A 17999-nucleotide genomic window follows, 5' to 3' on the forward strand; every position below is an offset into this window, starting at 1 on the left:
GCAGAGAACGAAACCGAGCATCAGTTGTTATCCTCTAGTAACAAATTTTAAACCAATATCCTTTTACTCCCAGTTTGAGAAATTAACAATTAATTCTCAGGAGTAACAAAAAAAAGTTGTTTTTTTCTGCTTAGAAAATTCAGCCACTGCTTTGCATGCCATAATTCCTCTATATAAGGCTTCGGACACATTCTTCTAAGCTTGGATGATTGCGTCAGCTTCTAAAATCAGTCAATCAACAAGCATTTAATGCAAGCATATAGAAAGAAACCAATTACTTCATTTGCTGTCGAAAACCCACTAACTACTAACTCTGAGTTTAAGGAAAGGTCACTAAACGATCTTTGACTCTATCGATGATTTGAACCATACACCGGACAGTAGGTGAGTACATCAAACAACAGAGAAACAGGTCCTTGCGTTTCTTGCAGTGTACACAAATAACACCCAAGAAATAGATTCCCATCACAACCATCATTCGTAGAACACTTCTCCAATTAAAATATTGGCAATTTGGTATGTCAAACACTTGAGGTCACGACATGCATCCACCAAGGATAAATCACTTTCGGTTAATAGATATATTATGCTTGTTGGCGAAATATGCATGCGACCAGAGCATCACCCCTAAGGTTGCACATAGAATTCCAGCATTGGAGGATGCAAGATAGTAGAAATGCATGCTCAGAGAATATATGTGACAAGAGCATCACTCTAAAGGTACCCTCAGAAAACAAAACAAAAAAAATTCCAAATTTTTTGTCACTCCAAAGTTTTGTATTACTACTCAAAATCTAGCATACAATTAACATTATATGGATCATTTGAAGAAGAAAAGTTCATCAAAGTCATATGAGTTCCAACGTGTTGTACATGACACTAGGACCACAATCATGTAGAACACATTCTGCAAATTTACCTGTCTAAAACTTCTATTTGAAGGATCCACAAGAAATTTCGCATGTGAAACCCAAAATGGTAGAATCAACATGAAGATAGATCTCATGGTCTACAAGTACAAAAATTAACTCAGCATATCAGCAATAAAACCTTTCAAGAGTTGTCTTCACCCATTTCTCCCCATCCACTACTGCTTCTGATATACTTATCCACAATGCAAAACTCTTTATTCTGAGCAACCCGCCTGGCATAGTTCTCAATTGACATAGGGCCCTTTTTCAGCCTCCTGAAGTAAATGATCTCCCAAGGCCATAAGCTAGCAGAACCAAAGTATGCCTCGATGGATAAATGCCTTTCATTTTCTTTGGGGAGTTCCAGGCCATAATGCTTCAGAGCCAGGTACATCTCCTCTGACGATATGCTCGTTGAACAGCTAGTCTGGGTAATGGCAATCATTTCTGAATCTGGCTTCTTGATTGGTGGTGGCATTTGCTCCATCTCCAATACCCCAGAATTTTGAAATTCAGTTCTCTCTCCCAGTCTCTCGGGAGATAAACTCCGAGCAGTAAGAGTACCTTTATCCAAAAGCAACTCGCTTGGATTTGTAAGTTCAAATAATGACCCAGACATAATATGGTTGTCAATCTCATTCCTCTCCATATGATGGTCCTTTTCCAAATCTTCTACTTTAGAGGATGATGGTACAGTTTCATTCCCCACCATCGTTGGCTTTTCAATCCTAACATTCTTGGAGTCAGCATTACGGTCTATTAGTTGTCCTTGTTCAGCTAGAATGGCCTTGGATTCAGGAGTAGTAGCATTATGCAGAGTCTCTTTCAGATATAATGGCACCTTATTTAAAGAGGATGGTGATAGAGACAAGGATGTTGGCAAGATTGGGCTTGACCTAGTCTTATAACTTCTGAATGCAGTATACTGCGATTTAGAAGTTGACCTTGAATTAGAAGACAAGGAATCGGCTCTGGAAGATGCAGATCTCGATCTATTTGAATTTGGTGGAGACTTTGACGATTGGGAAGTCGTATGTGATCTAGATGTGCTATACTTGAAATGGTGAGAAGACGAAATTGGCTTCCGAGCTTTCTTGGCAACACTTTGTCTAAGACTTCCGTTTTCCCTCCTCCTCCTCTTCTTACCTCCATAGTCCACTTCGTGTTCCCTATCAGCTTCCTTTGTTATGGGGGAGCTTCCACCTTTTATCAACCTCCGATGGTTTCGTGAACCAGATGCTATCCTATTATCCTTCTGTCTCCTTGCTGACATATCATCCCTACTCAACTGCAGTTTTCCCCATGATCTGGATCCACATCTATCCAGCTCTCCTTTGCCTCTACCACTTTTATTGGCATCATCATCCTCCCTAAGATCGAACTTGGTCGGCTTTCTCCACGAAGAATGTTCTTTGGGACAATTATGCACTTTGTGACCAGAACCCCCACAAATGTAGCAAGTTTTCCGAGGTTTAGAATCATTGGGGGAGTTTAAAGCTGCAGCATCAATCTGTTCTTTGCCTAATTTCTCTTGAGAACTTCTTGTCGCAGGAGAACCGCCTGTATATCCTACCCTTTGGGTCTCACTTCCACCTTTGCCATCATAACCCTGGTAAGGTTCATATCGGTCAAATCCTATTCCATTTTCTACCCCATTATAGTTTGAGGGGTCAAAAGCTTTCCCACCCCATCTATCATTGTCGGCAAGGTTGGCTATGACATTTCCACCTTCATCATGCAAAGTTTGAAATTTTTCCTCTGTATTATGTTTTATGATGTCTTCATTGTAGGCTGTCTCATCATCAAGCATGTCAGCAGAATGGAGCCTTCCTCCATCACTATCTGGGTGTTTAAAACCCATTTTGTAATCTCTCCAACTATTTGAACCCATTTTTCTACTGGCATAATCTCCTCCTCTTCCAGCATTCATTCCATGTTGCGACTCATATAATCGAGCACCTCTTTCATATTTTCGAAAAGGTCGAGGCTGTTTATTAGACCATGTAAGAGTCAAAGGCTCACCACAGATCTTCCTACCCTGCAGAGCCTTCAAAGCTTTCTCTGCATCTGGACGGACGTCAAATACTACGAACCCATATCCATCTTTCTTAAGCTGCACATTACAACTCCCGAACCTCCGGAAAATGTGTTCGAGTTCACCTCTCTGAGTTCGAGCTGATAGATTACCAATATACAACGACATCTGGCAAAATAATAATAGCGCAAAAAGTTACTTTTGGATAGGAAGGAAAATCAGTCATGCACCTCCATTGATATATTTAAAAGAAAAAGACTATTGGATGGAACATGATCATGGCACAGGAAACTTGATGGCTAATTGCTAACAGACTACACTTTCTCCAAATGGAGAAGGTGGACCTTCTTCTATTCTTAGACACCAGTTTCAAGTACATAAAAAGTTAGACATTCACCAATAAAAAAATATAAAACGCGGGATACCCTAGACCAAACACTGGTACAGCTTATTAGTTGATTTTATTTTCTCCCAAGAAACATGAATCCATTACCTCAGATAAAACTTAGTTTGCCAGGAACCCAAAAGCAAATTACTTTGGCACTTATTTGTATGTGTGAGTAAACCAACAATATTCTATGGTATTGGCATAAGTGGTCCAGCCCCGCCAAGAGCGATGAATCTTCTAAGTTGGAACTGTCAAGGGCTTGGCAACCCTCGCACAGTTCGTAGACTTTGTCATATGACAAAGGTATATAAGCCAAATATGGTGTTTTTAATGGAAACTAAATGTTGGGCAGTAGTATGCAGTCATTGAAACTGAAGTTGGGCTATAATAATGTATTAACTGTTGATGGTGTTGGTAACTCTGGGTGATTAGCTTTGTTCTGGGATGATATATTGGAGGTGGATTTGATTAATTACTCTCACAGACATATTCATGTTCAAGTAATGGATATGGTGCAAGAATCCGTTTTTAGTTTGATGAATGGTGTGGTGAGAGAGCTCTTAATACTGTTTTTCCGGTTGTCTTCAGCATGGTTGGAAATCAGCAGGCTACTGTTTCAGAGGCATCGTGTCGTGCTAATGGGACTGTGCATTGGAATGTTATTTTCACTAGAAATGCTCAAGATTGGGAACTTGATGAGATTGCAGGTTTTTTCAGCTTTTTGTATTCTGTGAAGATAGGAGGAAATGGAAGAGATCAAATGCTGTGGAAACATACGGGGAGTAATAAGTTTTCTATTAAATCTTTTTACAAGGCGTTAACAGTCCAACAACACATCTCTTTTCAGTGGAAGAGCATTTGGAGGGTTTTTATGCCGTCTAAAGTTGTCTGTTTTACATGGACAACTGCACTTGGGAAGATTTTGACAGTTGATAATCTAAGGAAACGTGGTATGATTGTAATGGAGCAGTGCTTCATGTGTAAGAAGAATGGGGAATCGATTGATCATTTACTATTACATTGTGAGGTGGCTAGGGAGTTATGGGTTGGCATTCTTAGTAGAGCTGGGCTGAGTTGGGTTATGCCAAAGAGTGTGGTGAATCTACTAGCATGTTGGAATAGGCATCATAATAGCTGTCAACTGCAAGCGGCGTGGAGGATGACTCCTTTGTGCTTAATGTGGTGTTTATGGGTGGAAAGGAATGACAGGTGCTTTATCAACAAGGAGCAAGCAATGGAGGAAATCTGGAATTTCTTTGTGTCATCTCTTTTTTAGTGGTTTTCTGCTATTGTACTCAAGGAAGGGAATGTTCATGAGTTTTTGTTTTCTTTTCAGCTTCCTAGAATGTAATTATGTGTCTCATTTTGTATACTTCCTGTGTACTTGGGCTACACCTAGTTTCATTCGATCAATAAAGATTCTTACTTATAAAAAAAAAAGTAATGCAGTGCAGAAATAGACCATGTTGGTGTTTCACTGGATTCTATGGTCATCCTGTGGTTCATAACAGAAAGGAGGGATGGGATTTACTAAGATTTCTAAGTAAAGATATCTCTTCCCCTTGGATTGTCATGGGTGACTTTAATGAAATTGTATCTTTTTCTGAGAAAAAAGGGGGAGCCAGAAGACCAATGAAGCAGATGATGGATTTCCAACAGTGTATGATGGATAGTGGTTTGTGTGATATGGGTTATCGAGGACCTAAATTTACTTGGTGTAATAATAGAATGGATGATAATTTTACTTTAGAAAGGTTGGACAGAAGCCTGACAAATAAGGAATGGTTTAATTTATTTGGTAGTACTCCTGCACAGACTTTGCTCACTTCTTGTTCAGATCATTCTCCTATTTTCTGTTCCTTTCCAGATCAAGATAAGGTTCTTCCTTTTCAAAGGAAAATATGGAGATATGAGGCAAGTTGGAATATGAATTCTAATTGTAACGAGGTTATCAGACATAGTTGGGATACTATTGTGCTGTCACTGTCAAACCCATTGAACCAGAACCCACTGAACCCACTCGATCCTACTGTGCCGTCGTACTCAACATACCCACTCGATCATGTTGTGCTGTCGAACCTCTCTATGCCGTCATTGTCGTCATTGGACCATAGAAAGTCTGAACGTGCAGCCCCCACACACTATAGAGACAAGACAAGAGAGAGAAACGAGATCTGCCAGGTGCCGTCGAACCTGTGGCCACCACAGACAAAACCGATGGGCTCCGGCGACCCTTCGGAGGACACGCTGGAGACGGCCCTCCCTCCAGCGATCGGGATCCTCACAGAAAGCCTTCCTTTAGGCTTCAGTGACGTAGATCTAGTCTGTCGCAGACAAGGCTGAGCTCTGGCGACACGCTCTGGCGTCAAATCTGAGAATTTTCTGTGGAGGGGATTTCATTTTCACAGATCCTTCTTCTTTAGCCGTATTCCTCTCAGTTTCCTCAAAGATGCACAGAAGGCTTGTGCATATAAATGTTGCATGTTGTTCTGGTATTTTCTAGAGCTGTTTTGATGGAGGGTGATCAGCTTTCTATTCCCGTATAGAAAGCATATGAATGATCCTATGATTTGGGATTAGAGGATGACGACATACGACGCGGATTCGTCTCATATGAATGGTGAGAGGTGGTTGAAGGTGGAATAAAAAACTTTCGTTTTTACAAAAGAGGGAGGAAATGGTTTTCGCATCTCTAATCGTAGTAAAATGATGGCTAAGTTCATGTGTCTATGTGGGACAACAACTTTATAGGTGGCTAAAGGGATAGATGATTGTTTAGAACTCATCTGTCATGAGGGATTCTTCAGGGAGTTAAGGATGGGCAATGGAGTTATCATCATTCAACATTATATTAACGCAAGGGACAATTTTTTGCAACTCTCAGATTTTCGGAATAGAAAGAGAAAAGGTTTGTTGGTGATCTCAGAAGGCGCAAATGGCATCAAATGGAAAGGTTTTCTGCATTCCATTCGAAGCATCACTGGGTCCAAAGCCATTGCTCTAAAGCATGCAAACAAATGGGAGTTTGTTGATGGAAAGACAGTGGGAAGGCCTCCCTTGGTCAAAGGTGCCTCATATGCCTTGATGTTAAGGTCACCGACGGGTAGTCAAGCAGAGAATAGCTCCGCGGCGGAAGGAAAGGGTAAGGCACTTGGAGGAGACAAAGGTTGTAAGGTGACATTGAGAGAAGTGGAATGGCTGCCTCTGTCAGGTGTTTGAGGGTGGGGAAGTGGAGGGGGTCTTGTGGGCTGTAAGAGCTCAATTGACGGGAGTTATGGAGTATGTGAGAGATCTTATGATTAAAGTGGATAAGGGGCTAGACTTGGTCACAGGTTTGGGTGGTGGGTTGAAAACGGACGAGGGGGGGGGGGGGCGAGGGGTAGATCCTACAAGTTTGAAGGCCTCAAGTGCGCCATTTGACTACCCTCAGTCACCAATTGCAAATGGAGTTGATACCTTTTGTCAGGGTTCACTTTGAGTTGAAGATGGGAGTCCTTCTAGGGTTTTGAATACTTTGGAAGAAGCAGACGAGCTTTTAAAAGATGAAAATGGGGTAACAAAAGGTAGTGCTTCCCCTACTTGTTCTATGCCTACTGAGGGAGCAGTAGGGTCTGACAAAGTGGCACAGAAAGAATCATCGGGGGGTGGGGCACCTACAAGCAATGTCCTCATCGATGGAACGACGACACCTATGCCGGAGGTGAAGGAACCTTTAATGGTGACATCAACATTGGACAGCAACAATATAGCTGTTGAGGAGGTTCGGGATTTGAATGCAGGATATGGTTGGGAGGAAATTATGGATTTGTCGTTGGTGCCTTGTGAGGAGGAATGTCTAGGGTCGAGAGTGCAGTTGGGAACTGTGTCTGGGGATAATGTTGTTCCCTAGTTTCTCTCCCTCCGATAAACCATATAGCAGGTTCACCATCGGATTGGGTTCTACATAAGGTTAACGAGATTCAGCATATTGTGAGGCTTTCATATGGAAGATGTGAAGACCAATTTAAAGTACTACTCATTACGATTGAGGCAGGCCACTCGCTTGAAACCAAATCAAGTTTTAAGAAAAGCATGGAATTTAAGCGTCTTTCTTGGGCAATCAACTACGACACTAAGGGAGGTAGCTCAAGTAGAGGGAAGACTAAAAGGAGGGCTTTATGAAGACTTCCTCGTAGAGGGAGTTTCAGGAGGAGTATTAGTCTTAAGGGAAACAAGGGGTTGGGGATGGGGAGGTGTGTTCTATTCCAATTCAGGCTTGGAGTATTTCGGATAGATTTCTAATTTTCACGGGCTTTTTGGGTCATTAGGAGTTCTCTAGTATGGGCTAGATATTTTCTTGTATACGTCCAGTGTACTTGGTTACTCCTATTGATATATATATATATAATATTTTTACTTATAAAACAAAAGATAAGGTGACAAACTTACAAAATTCACTGAATCACTGTCGTGTAGCTTTGAAAGGATGAAGCAAAGATAAAAGGACTAATGAAAGGAAAGAGTTACAGCAGATAGGAGAAAGGATGGAGGCTATTCAGAATGTTGGGTCAAAGGAAGCTTGGGATGGATTGAGGGGGCTGCAATCAGAGAGGAATTTATTATTGGAGAAGGATGATACTTGATGGAAGCAGAGGGCCAAAGGTTCACTGGCTCAGATTTGGAGATAGAAATACAAAGTATTATCATTCATGTGTAAATCAGAGAAGAAGAACTAATTTCATTAAGGAAGTTGAATCAGAAGATGGGAGGATTTTACAAGATGATCAAGCCATTAAAACTGCCTTCACTCAGTATTTTCCTAAACTTAACTCTTCATCTAATCCTAAGGACCTACTTATAAAAAAAAAAAAAAAAAAAATCTAATCCTAAGGACCCGTCTGCTTGTTTATTAACTCTGGAGGAGAGGGTGACAGTGGATATGAATACTATGTTGATCAAGCCATTCACAGAGATTGAAATTAAACAGGCTCTTTTTTAGATGTCACCATATAAATCACCTGGCCCAGATGGATATTCTGCTTCTTTCTTTCAAGTTCACTGGGATACTATTGGAGATAAGGTTAGTAATATGGTCTTAGATTTTCTGAACTGTGGTGTTCCACTATCTTCTATTAATCAGACTTTTATTACCCTTATTCCTAAGATTAAAAAACCAACCAAATTAACTGATTTTCGCCCTATCAGTTTATGTAATGTTGTCTACAAATAATATCAAAAGTTTCAGCCAATAGACTCAAATTTATACTACCTCAGATTATTTCTACCCATCAAAATGCTTTCATACCTGGTCGTTTGATTACTAATAATGTATTGGCGGCCTATGAAACAATCCACACTATGAATTCTGCTTTGAAAGGTCGAGAGGGGTTTATGGCAATGAAACTTTATATGAGTAAGGCCTACGATAGGGTCGAATGGGGCTTTCTACAGCTTGTTATGGAGAAATTGGGATTTGGGCAGCGATGGATAAGTCTGATTATGGAATGTGTTTCATCAGTTTCTTACTCAGTGATGGTTAATGGTGCACCACAACAACAATTCCAACCTTCAAGTGGTCTTAGGCAAGGGAATCATTTGTCTCCATATTTGTTTATTTTATGTGCCAAGGTGTTTAGTGGGCTTATTTCTCATGCTCATTTGAATGGTTCTCTTACTGGTGTGCCAATTGCAAGAGGTTTGGTTCGTGTCTCACATCTTTTCTTTGCTGATGACTGCTTACTATTTATCAAAGCATCCTCAGTAGAATGGAGTCGATTACAGGACATTCTGCTGTGCTATGAAAGAATCTCTGGCCAAAAGTTGAATAGAGAGAAGACATTTTTATTTTTTAGCAGAAACAGTGCAGTTGAAATGAGGCACATTATCAAAGAGATCTCAGGGCTTAAATCTACTGGCTGTTTTGAAAAGTATCTTGGACTACCTTCATTGGTTGGCAGGCATAAGTATAGTGCTTTCAAAGGGATTGTTGATAGAATTTGGGGTAAGCTTAATAGCTGGAAATCCAAATTTCTGTCCCAGACTGGAAAGGAAATATTGCTTAAGGCAGTCATCCAAGCCCTCCCAACTTATTGCATGGGCCTATTTCGACTACCTAAGACTTTGTGCCATCAGATTACTAATATGATGCAGAAATTTTTTGGGGTCATCAGGATAGTTCTCGTAAGATCCACTGGTTAAGTTGGAATAAGATGTGTATCTCGAAGAAATCTGGTGGTTTGGGGTTTAGGGATTTGGAGGCTTTTAACACAGCTATGTTAGCAAAGCAATTATGGAGGATTCTGCAACAACCTTCTACTTTAGCTACTGAGATTCTTAAAGCTAAGTACTTTCCCACTTCATCCATTATTGAGGCTGGGTTGCCTAAAAATGCTTCATATGCATGGAAAAGTATATTTTCCGCTAGGTATTTATTGAATGCTGGTTTGTGCTGGAGGGTTGGAAATGGTGACAGTATTCGAATATGGAAGGATAAATGGCTGCCAACACCTTCTACTTATAAGGTCCAATCTCTAATATCTATTTTAGGTGCAGATGATCTGGTTTCAAAACTGATTCTTCCTGGTACTAATGAATGGAATAAGTCTTTAGTGCAAGCTATTTTTACTGCAGAAGAAGCTGATATGATTCTTAACATGTGCTTTAGCCCTCTGTCAAGGGACGATAAACTGATCTGGAGGTGTACTAATGATGGTAGATATACAGTTTGAAGTGCATATTATCTTAAACTTGAATTAAACTCAAGTTCAGTGTGCTCTACCTCTTCTCAAACTAATGGTTTGAAAAGGGGGTTGTTCTTGCCTCAAAGCAGATTAGTAAGTATGGGAATCCAACACCTCAAGTTGCAGAAACCTTTGGAGCTTACTCTACTGTAGTTTTTTGCATGGAGCTGGGATTGGACAAGGTAATATTTGAGGGTGATGCTAAAAATGTGGTGAAATTCATTAAAGAAGGTTCGGGTTTACACTCCTCCTGCGGTCATCTGGTTCAAGATATTTCTTCCTTTGGTGTCTGCTTTCTCAGCTTGGGATTTCAGTTATGTACCAAGGGATGTCAACCAAGAGGCTCATTTTCTACCTAAAGAGGCTATTCATCTGTCTAATGATATTGTTAATCTGGCTCATGTTCCAGATAGTATCAAACATATTGTAATGTCCTTTGCTCATTTATAAAAGTATAATATGTCTTATTATAAAAAAAACATAAATAAAACTTGATTCCCAATCAAAATCAAATCAAAGTAATTAAGTTCTTGGGCAGGGAGTGGTAAAGAAAAATAAACGAAAACAATGGAATATATATACTAGCATATACTACCAGCACATCCTAGTTCTAGCTGTGACTAAGCGACAAACACTGAACAAAAGTATTAAAATACATTGTCTATATTTATCTTCTCTTCAGGTTTGAACTTGAAGCAACCAAACGAGATCATAATGTACCATACATAGGAATTCCATTGAACATCTGTTGTGCATAAAGTGATAATCACAATAATCACCTTCTTAACAAAAACCGCATACGGGTTTAACTTCGATTGTTCCAATAAAAAACTCTTACGCAAAATAAAACTTTTGAATTTACATTAGGGTTCTTAATAAATGCAATAATACCGACCAACGAAAAAAAGTAAAAGAAATGCAATAGTACCGGGTTTTGGATGTTTGAGTTCTCAGTCTGGTGCGTTCCTTTTCTTCCTATCTGCAAACCCGCCGGTCCGCTTTGTTGACTCAAACCGCATCAACGAAATCCTGGAAGCCCCGGCGCGTCGCACCTGAAGAGTACATAGAGGATTCTGTGATTTCCAGGCCACAGAAATTAAAAGAAAAAAAAAAAAACTTCAACAAATAGGCAAGGAATCATTTTTTTTTTTTTTCCTCCAAAAATAAAAAATTTTAAGATTACTGAACATTATTATCGAGCCAGTCAAAATTTCAAATAACTAATAATACTTTGATTTCTAACCTTACTCCGATAGAAAAGCAATGTCTCGTATGGAAGATTTCATAGAAAGTCAATCTTGCTTTGCCAGTTGCTGGCGACACTACGTCAACTTTAGCTTACTTTCGCGACGAGCATTTTCACTGTGCGAATAAACCTTCGCTTTAAAGTGATTTTGGCCGACAATCATATAAATTAGAGTAATTAAAATTTATAATAAATAGTAGTGTTGCTCAATTTTAAAAAATATATATATATATATATTTATTATGTATTTTCTCCTCTTAACGTGGTATTAAATGATAAATTTATAAATAAAATATAATAAATAATTTTTAATCATCTAATATCAGATAAGAGAATGATAAAAATTAAGATAATGAGTATAATTACTCTTTAAAAAATTAACAAATATTTGATTGGCCCTAAACACTTTTTTTTTTTAATTTTTTTATAGAGCCCTAAACACTTTCTTATTAGAATACGAAGGAAATGAACATTTTGAACCTTTAACCACTTAAAATAACTAGATGGTACAAGGGATCATGACAATTCACAACATTTTGGCTGAATTTATCAATTTTAATTTTCTTTAGACTTTTCTTTTAAAATTCTGATTATTTTTTTTTAAATAAGTTGGATATATTTTTATTAATTTGAAATGTTGAGATATAGGAAAATGAAAAAACACAATATTGAAATAATTATAAAAAGATTGTCTCTATCTATACGCATTGAAATAATATAATACTACACGTTGAGAAAGTATGAGATTCGAGAATGCGAAGATATTATGGATCACATCAGGAATTTTGGATAAGGCTATAAAACTTTTTTTATATGACTTTTTTTTTTTTTTTTTTTATAGTGTTGGAATGAATTTTGTTGAAAACGAAATTGTGAAATTTTGTCTAGAAAATGGAGGTTCCTTATTGAGAAGTTGAAAGAGGCATATTATATGTAACTTTTTAAAAAGTACCCTTTCAAAAGTCCTTTTTTATTGATTCTTCCAGGCATTATTCAGGAACTATTTACATTTGTTTTTTTTTTTAATTTTTTTATTGAAATTTGGAGATAGCCTTTCCAGGTTTCTAAGTAACAACTTACTTTTTCTCAATAGTAGGTAGAATCTCGTTGAAAAAATATATCATTTAAGAGTACTCGTATTGAATTAGTTAAATATTTTTTTATTTTTAAATTTAACAAATATCATCGATATTTATTCTATATTGAATTAATTAGAGTATTTTTATCTAAAATATAAGTTACAGTAAATTCATTATTCTTTTCAAATATAAAAAAAACTATAGTAAGTCTAAAAATATTTTTTAAAATTATTATATTATAGATATCAGATTTTTATTCATATGAGATTTTACCATATATAAACATATGAGATTATTATATTATAGATTGTTGAATTGTGAAAATAGAAATGAATATGATTGTTGTAAGTTATTAAAGATTATGAAAATAAAATAAAAATTAATTAAAAATAATAAAAATAATAATATTTTATTATATAGAGAGTGTGATGACTAATCTAATATAGACTTTAAGTTTTGAATGATTAACTAAAATTGAAAAAGTTACATATTTGTCAAAATTTGAAGAATAAGATAGCCAATCTTAACTTTTGGAACTACAGTTATATATTCATTTTTTTAATTACCGTTTGGTAGATAATAATATAATCTAACCCACAATTTTTTGAAAATAATTTTCTGCAAGTGCACCCGGTGAATTCTATAAATTATTTACACTTGATATGATTCAAGGACGATGCTACTCTCACAGAGGGAGTCCACCGAAACCAACCACCGAATAGGTAAAAAAATTTGTCTTTTTTCTTCTTCTTTTTTCCAAACATTTTTTAAAATTCAGTAAATATTTTAAAAAAATCATTTTAAAATAATTACTTAACAATTAAGTCAAAAATAAATAAAAAATATAATTGGTGCTGTGGGAGAAGCATTTCCCATGATTCAAACTTTAGACTTAAAAGAAAACATATCACCATGAGTCAAAATCAAGATCCTTATCACTTGATCCAACTCTTAGGAGTTTGTGTGTGTGTGTATATATATATATATATATATATATATATATATAGCTAATTCTTTTAATCAAACTTATAATGTAGACATGTGAGTCCTACCTATCTTATTTATAGTTAATACCTTCACCCGCTTATCATCCTATTGCAAAACTTATCTTATGCATTTGACCGAGAACTTACCTATCTTTCTTTTTTTGCTACAAACTGTTTTACTATTAATGCAATGATCATAAATAAAAAATCTTGAGTTTTGAAATTTTAACCACTATCACTCAATTGAGTTAAGTAGTTATCGAATGGTAAGGTGATTTTTTACATTAATTATATAATAAATAAAGTGCAGTCACAAATAATAATAATAATAATAAACACATAGACCACTTTATTCTAGAAATCCCACCCATCGGGCAACTTATCTTTAACATGTATCCCCATTAAAGATCATTGTTTGTTTTCTTGCCTCTTTATTCCGCCTTTGCCTTGGTCGCCTTCTCTTTCTCCAGATTCTCTAGCTCTGCCCATCTGACTGCCCTCCCCCTCCCCCTCCCCCTCCCCCTCCAGCTATTTAAAACCCCCACTTCGATCAGATCCCAATATACCAAACGGAGATTAAGTATCAGCAAGTCATCCATGACGCTCGGCTCAGGAGGATCCAGTGTCGTGGGTGAGCCTCTAACCCATCACCGTTTTCTTCCATAATTTTCGGTGATCCAGTTCTTTGGTTTGATATATTGAGAAATCCGCTCTTAGGTTTGATGAATTTTGTTGTTTATGCATTTTCTGGTGGGAAATTCGTGATGGATTTGCGCATATGAGTCACGTGGCTCTTTAGGTTGCTTTATTTTGTTTATATATGCGTGTACTTTGTCTCCCTTGCATGATGAAATTTTGAGAAATTCCTAATTCTCGCAACTTTTCGTTTTGTTTGGGCCAATTAATGATTTTTGCATAAAACTACTTTTGGGTCGGCTTATTTATGCTAAAATTTAGTCCAGATTTCGTATGGCATGCTCGTGTAGTTCGATCCAGTTATGAGTTGTTGTATAATTGGGTCTTGGGACTATACTTCTTTGATTCTGGGGTTTGGTATAGACATGGTCAAGGGTTTGTTTGGACTGCTTTGATGTAGAATGCATTTTATGCAGACATGGCGATTGTTTTTATGTGCTTTGCTTGAGCCAAAAGTTTTGGGCTTTATACTATGATTGTTTGTGTTTTCTCCTTTGTTTTGTCAGATACTAAATAATAATGTTCTAAGTGTATATTACCAGCCTTGCTTTCCTGGGATATTTTTGCAGATTTTTTCTCCTTCATATGTTACCTAGGTAGTTCAAAGGATGACTAAATGCATACGGTCGAAGTTGTATGCAAGCGAAATTTGTGTCTTCATCATCTCGACCTTGCTTTATGATTGTAGTACATCCTATAGTACTTTTATTTTTATTGCAAACAATATGAAGTTTGTTGGCCTTGATATGAAGTCTGTATCTCTTCCATATACATTTACAAAATAGGATCCATACGTATCATTCAAATCTACAGAAGCCTGGGAAGCAGTTTCATAAGTTACACCTGAAAGTATAGCTTTGAGAATAGTCATGGTTTTTTTCCAGACTGCAACATTTAAGAACCCAATACAAAACCACTAAGGGATCTAATAAGTTAAGACTATAAATAAATAATGTTTAAAGAATCTGTAATTGCCTTGAGATTTCAGTCTTGAGTTTCTGATTAATTTTCTGTCATATGGAAAGCCATTGAAAGAGTTCATTACCATGAAATCTGTATTTGAACCATAACTCCTACATTGAGTTTGTAGGCATTTGAATATTTAAGTCCAATTCCAGTCTCTCTGTTGTACTAATGTTGACTGAATGAGGTTCCCTGCAGTCCCTAGGAACTTCAGATTGTTGGAGGAGCTTGAACGTGGTGAAAAAGGTATTGGTGATGGCACTGTCAGCTATGGAATGGATGATGGAGATGACATTTACATGCGCTCTTGGACTGGAACCATTATCGGTCCTCACAATGTAAGTGCCTTTTGTTTCCTCTCTCCCTTTACATATGTGTGTCAGTATCTGTAAAGTTTTCCGGCAGATAAAAATTGCTTTTGTTTGCACATGCACAGATAAAACATTTTATGAATTGATCAGGTTACTTACACTTCTGTCCTGCCTAGAAATTAGTCATCGGTTTTGACCTGTAAGGTGAAGGCTGGTTGTTATTTTGCTTAATGACTTGCAGCATTGCAGGCCTGAATCATGTGGCCCCGTGTTACAACTTACAAAGGATTGTAGACCTTATATATATATATATATATATATATATATATATAAAACAAAAAAAAACAAAAAAACAAAGTATAGGAGAACTCAACTAATCAGTTCTTACCCCTTTCATTGCAACATGGAATGCTCTCTGAAGCAATTGCCTTGGCGGCCTCCTGCTGCCTGAGCTTGGTGGAATCTACTTTAGTTTTTAAGTTCCTTGGCTTGCTTAGGTGCTTTTTCTGAGCCTAGCCATAGGGTTATGTTTGGAGGTGTTCACGAACAAACACTTGGGTGGATGTGCACGTGTCTGTGCACACATATGCTGCGTCATGTCTAGATACTTGGATATCATAAATAGTCATGCTTATTCCGAATGGAAGCTGCTCATTAAACATTTTTTGGTGATAACTTGAATGGTGATGTAGGAGTAGTCTGCTAGGTTTACATGCTAATGCAAATTGGACCTCTGGTCAGTTTTGATAATTAAGAGATAGTGGATTCCTCTGCTCTTAGTGCTTATATTTTGTGTTTATTTGTTAGCGTTTTGTCTTCTTCTTTGCCCAAGTATGGGCTACTTGCTAGTGCAATAACCTCTTCTCTATTTGCCAGACTGTGCATGAAGGTCGAATTTATCAGTTGAAGCTATTTTGTGATAAGGATTACCCAGAGAAGCCCCCAAGCGTTCGTTTTCATTCACGGATTAATATGACTTGTGTGAACCATGAAACGGGGGTGGTAAGTTATAATTCCATTGTATACTTTAAACTGATCTTCCAATGTTGTGATGGATTTTATATATGCTGCAATTAGTTGTTTCTTCTTCTCTTGGGGAATAGTTAAACAATTTGCATACCCATGTGGGATTGAATTATCACCGTAATCTCCATATTTATGACAACAGAAAATGTCATTTGGTCTAAAAGATATTGGCATCACTGCAAATATTTAGTTTTATCCTTTTATATTTCCATTTTTATTGGTGGACTTGTGGAGAGAGATCTATTATACAATATGCTCTATTTGGATTCAGAAATCATCTCATCTCATCTTATCTCATCATTACAAATTTTTCAAATTTCTATGCAAAATATAATAAACATTTTAACTTTTTTAAATCTCAATTCAACTTTTTTAAATCCCAAAACAATAATAATATTAAAAAATAATATTTTAATAGTATTTTTTTAACTTTTATCTTTTATTTAAAACCATCTCATCTCATCTCTGAATTCAAACTAGCTCGGGAGACAACTTGTCTGTGTGTGTGTATATGTCCATATGTACTCTTTTTTCCCCTCTATGTACCACATCGGTCCTTGGTCACCGTACATATCATCCGGTCTATTCTATGAAAAATAAAATAGCCTACATGCAGTTTTTTACAGCAAGATAGTTGAAATGGGACAGGTGGAACCAAAGAAGTTTGGACTTCTCGCGAATTGGCAACGAGAGTACACCATGGAGGATATATTGACCCAGCTGAAAAAGGAGATGGCCGCACCACACAACAGGAAGCTGGTCCAGCCTCCAGAAGGCACCTACTTCTAGCTTTCGAGACCACCGTATAGATATCACGGATCATATTGCATATATCTGCAATATATAATTTGTAATGCTTTGTCGATCCTGTTGAAGTGAAGAACATACAGGGGAATGGCCTAGAAAGCTTCTCTTATAGTCTCTAGGGCTTCATTGTTGTTTCGTTATGTTCTTTAACTCTGTTGAAAGATGCTGTTTGATTAATGGGTTTTATATATATATTGCGTGTCGAATATTAAAATGTCCCCTCGCCCGAGTAGGCCTCTTTTCTTTGGAAACTTTCCGATTCCAACTTGTCAAGAGCCCCTAGCTTCTTTTATCTGGTCACGGTTCTTTTATTTTGTTTTCTTTTTTCCCGTACCAAAGCATTGGCCAAGTGAAAGCAAAAGTCAAAATTTGGTTAAACTAAAAAGCCAAAAGCCATTCAAGTATAACTCACATTGGAATAGGTAAAAATAATTCAAAATAATAATATAATGTTATATTTTAATAATAAATTTTTTTTTCATATTTTATAATTATACTAAATATATGTTAATTAATAGTTTAAAAATTATTAAATTATTAATTAACATATTATTAGTGTTAACATTAAAATGCAAACAATCAAAAGTTTGGAAGTTAAATATAGGTTTGATATGTGAACAATTACTAGCCAAGTTTGGATTTCCCTTTTCATTTACTGTAACTCGAAGTTTCACTTAAAAGATTTTAGCTAGTCCAATGCAGTCCATTTAAGAAGAACTTAGCTACATTTTAGATCTCACTAGCATTTAGTTAGCCTAATTAACATCGGATAAAATAGTGATTATTCTACAGGCTAGTTTTAACAGATAATTGACAAGAAAGAAGATAGAAT

General features: G+C 36.8%; 2 protein-coding genes across 4 annotated transcripts; one reads left to right on the forward strand and one right to left on the reverse strand.

Annotated features, from left to right (window-relative positions):
• Positions 1–765: 765 nt before the first annotated feature.
• On the reverse strand, positions 766–11417 carry LOC121265518 (serine-arginine protein 55-like). 3 transcript variants are annotated; one of them, XM_041169171.1, is made up of 3 exons: positions 11297–11417; positions 10982–11105; positions 766–3114 (listed from the first exon to the last, which is right to left on the reverse strand). In XM_041169171.1, exon 3 carries the CDS (start codon positions 3112–3114, stop codon positions 1054–1056), a length of 2061 nt encoding a protein of 686 aa, XP_041025105.1. In that variant the 5' UTR covers positions 10982–11105; positions 11297–11417; the 3' UTR covers positions 766–1053. The 3 variants fall into 3 exon arrangements, with proteins under 3 accessions (XP_041025105.1, XP_041025106.1, XP_041025104.1); XM_041169172.1 differs by having other exon boundaries at positions 10982–11126; positions 11297–11404; XM_041169170.1 differs by lacking the exon at positions 11297–11417 and having other exon boundaries at positions 10982–11260.
• A 2361-nt stretch (positions 11418–13778) lies between these two features.
• Positions 13779–17381, forward strand: LOC121265519 (ubiquitin-conjugating enzyme E2 variant 1D). The gene is made up of 4 exons (XM_041169173.1): positions 13779–13995; positions 15222–15361; positions 16211–16336; positions 17009–17381. Exons 1-4 carry the CDS (start codon positions 13962–13964, stop codon positions 17147–17149), a joined length of 441 nt encoding a protein of 146 aa, XP_041025107.1. The 5' UTR covers positions 13779–13961; the 3' UTR covers positions 17150–17381.
• The last annotated feature ends 618 nt before the right edge of the window (positions 17382–17999 follow it).

This window comes from Juglans microcarpa x Juglans regia, chromosome 5D (genome assembly GCF_004785595.1).
Source record: "Juglans microcarpa x Juglans regia isolate MS1-56 chromosome 5D, Jm3101_v1.0, whole genome shotgun sequence".
NCBI classification, from domain to species: Eukaryota; Viridiplantae; Streptophyta; class Magnoliopsida; order Fagales; family Juglandaceae; genus Juglans; species Juglans microcarpa x Juglans regia.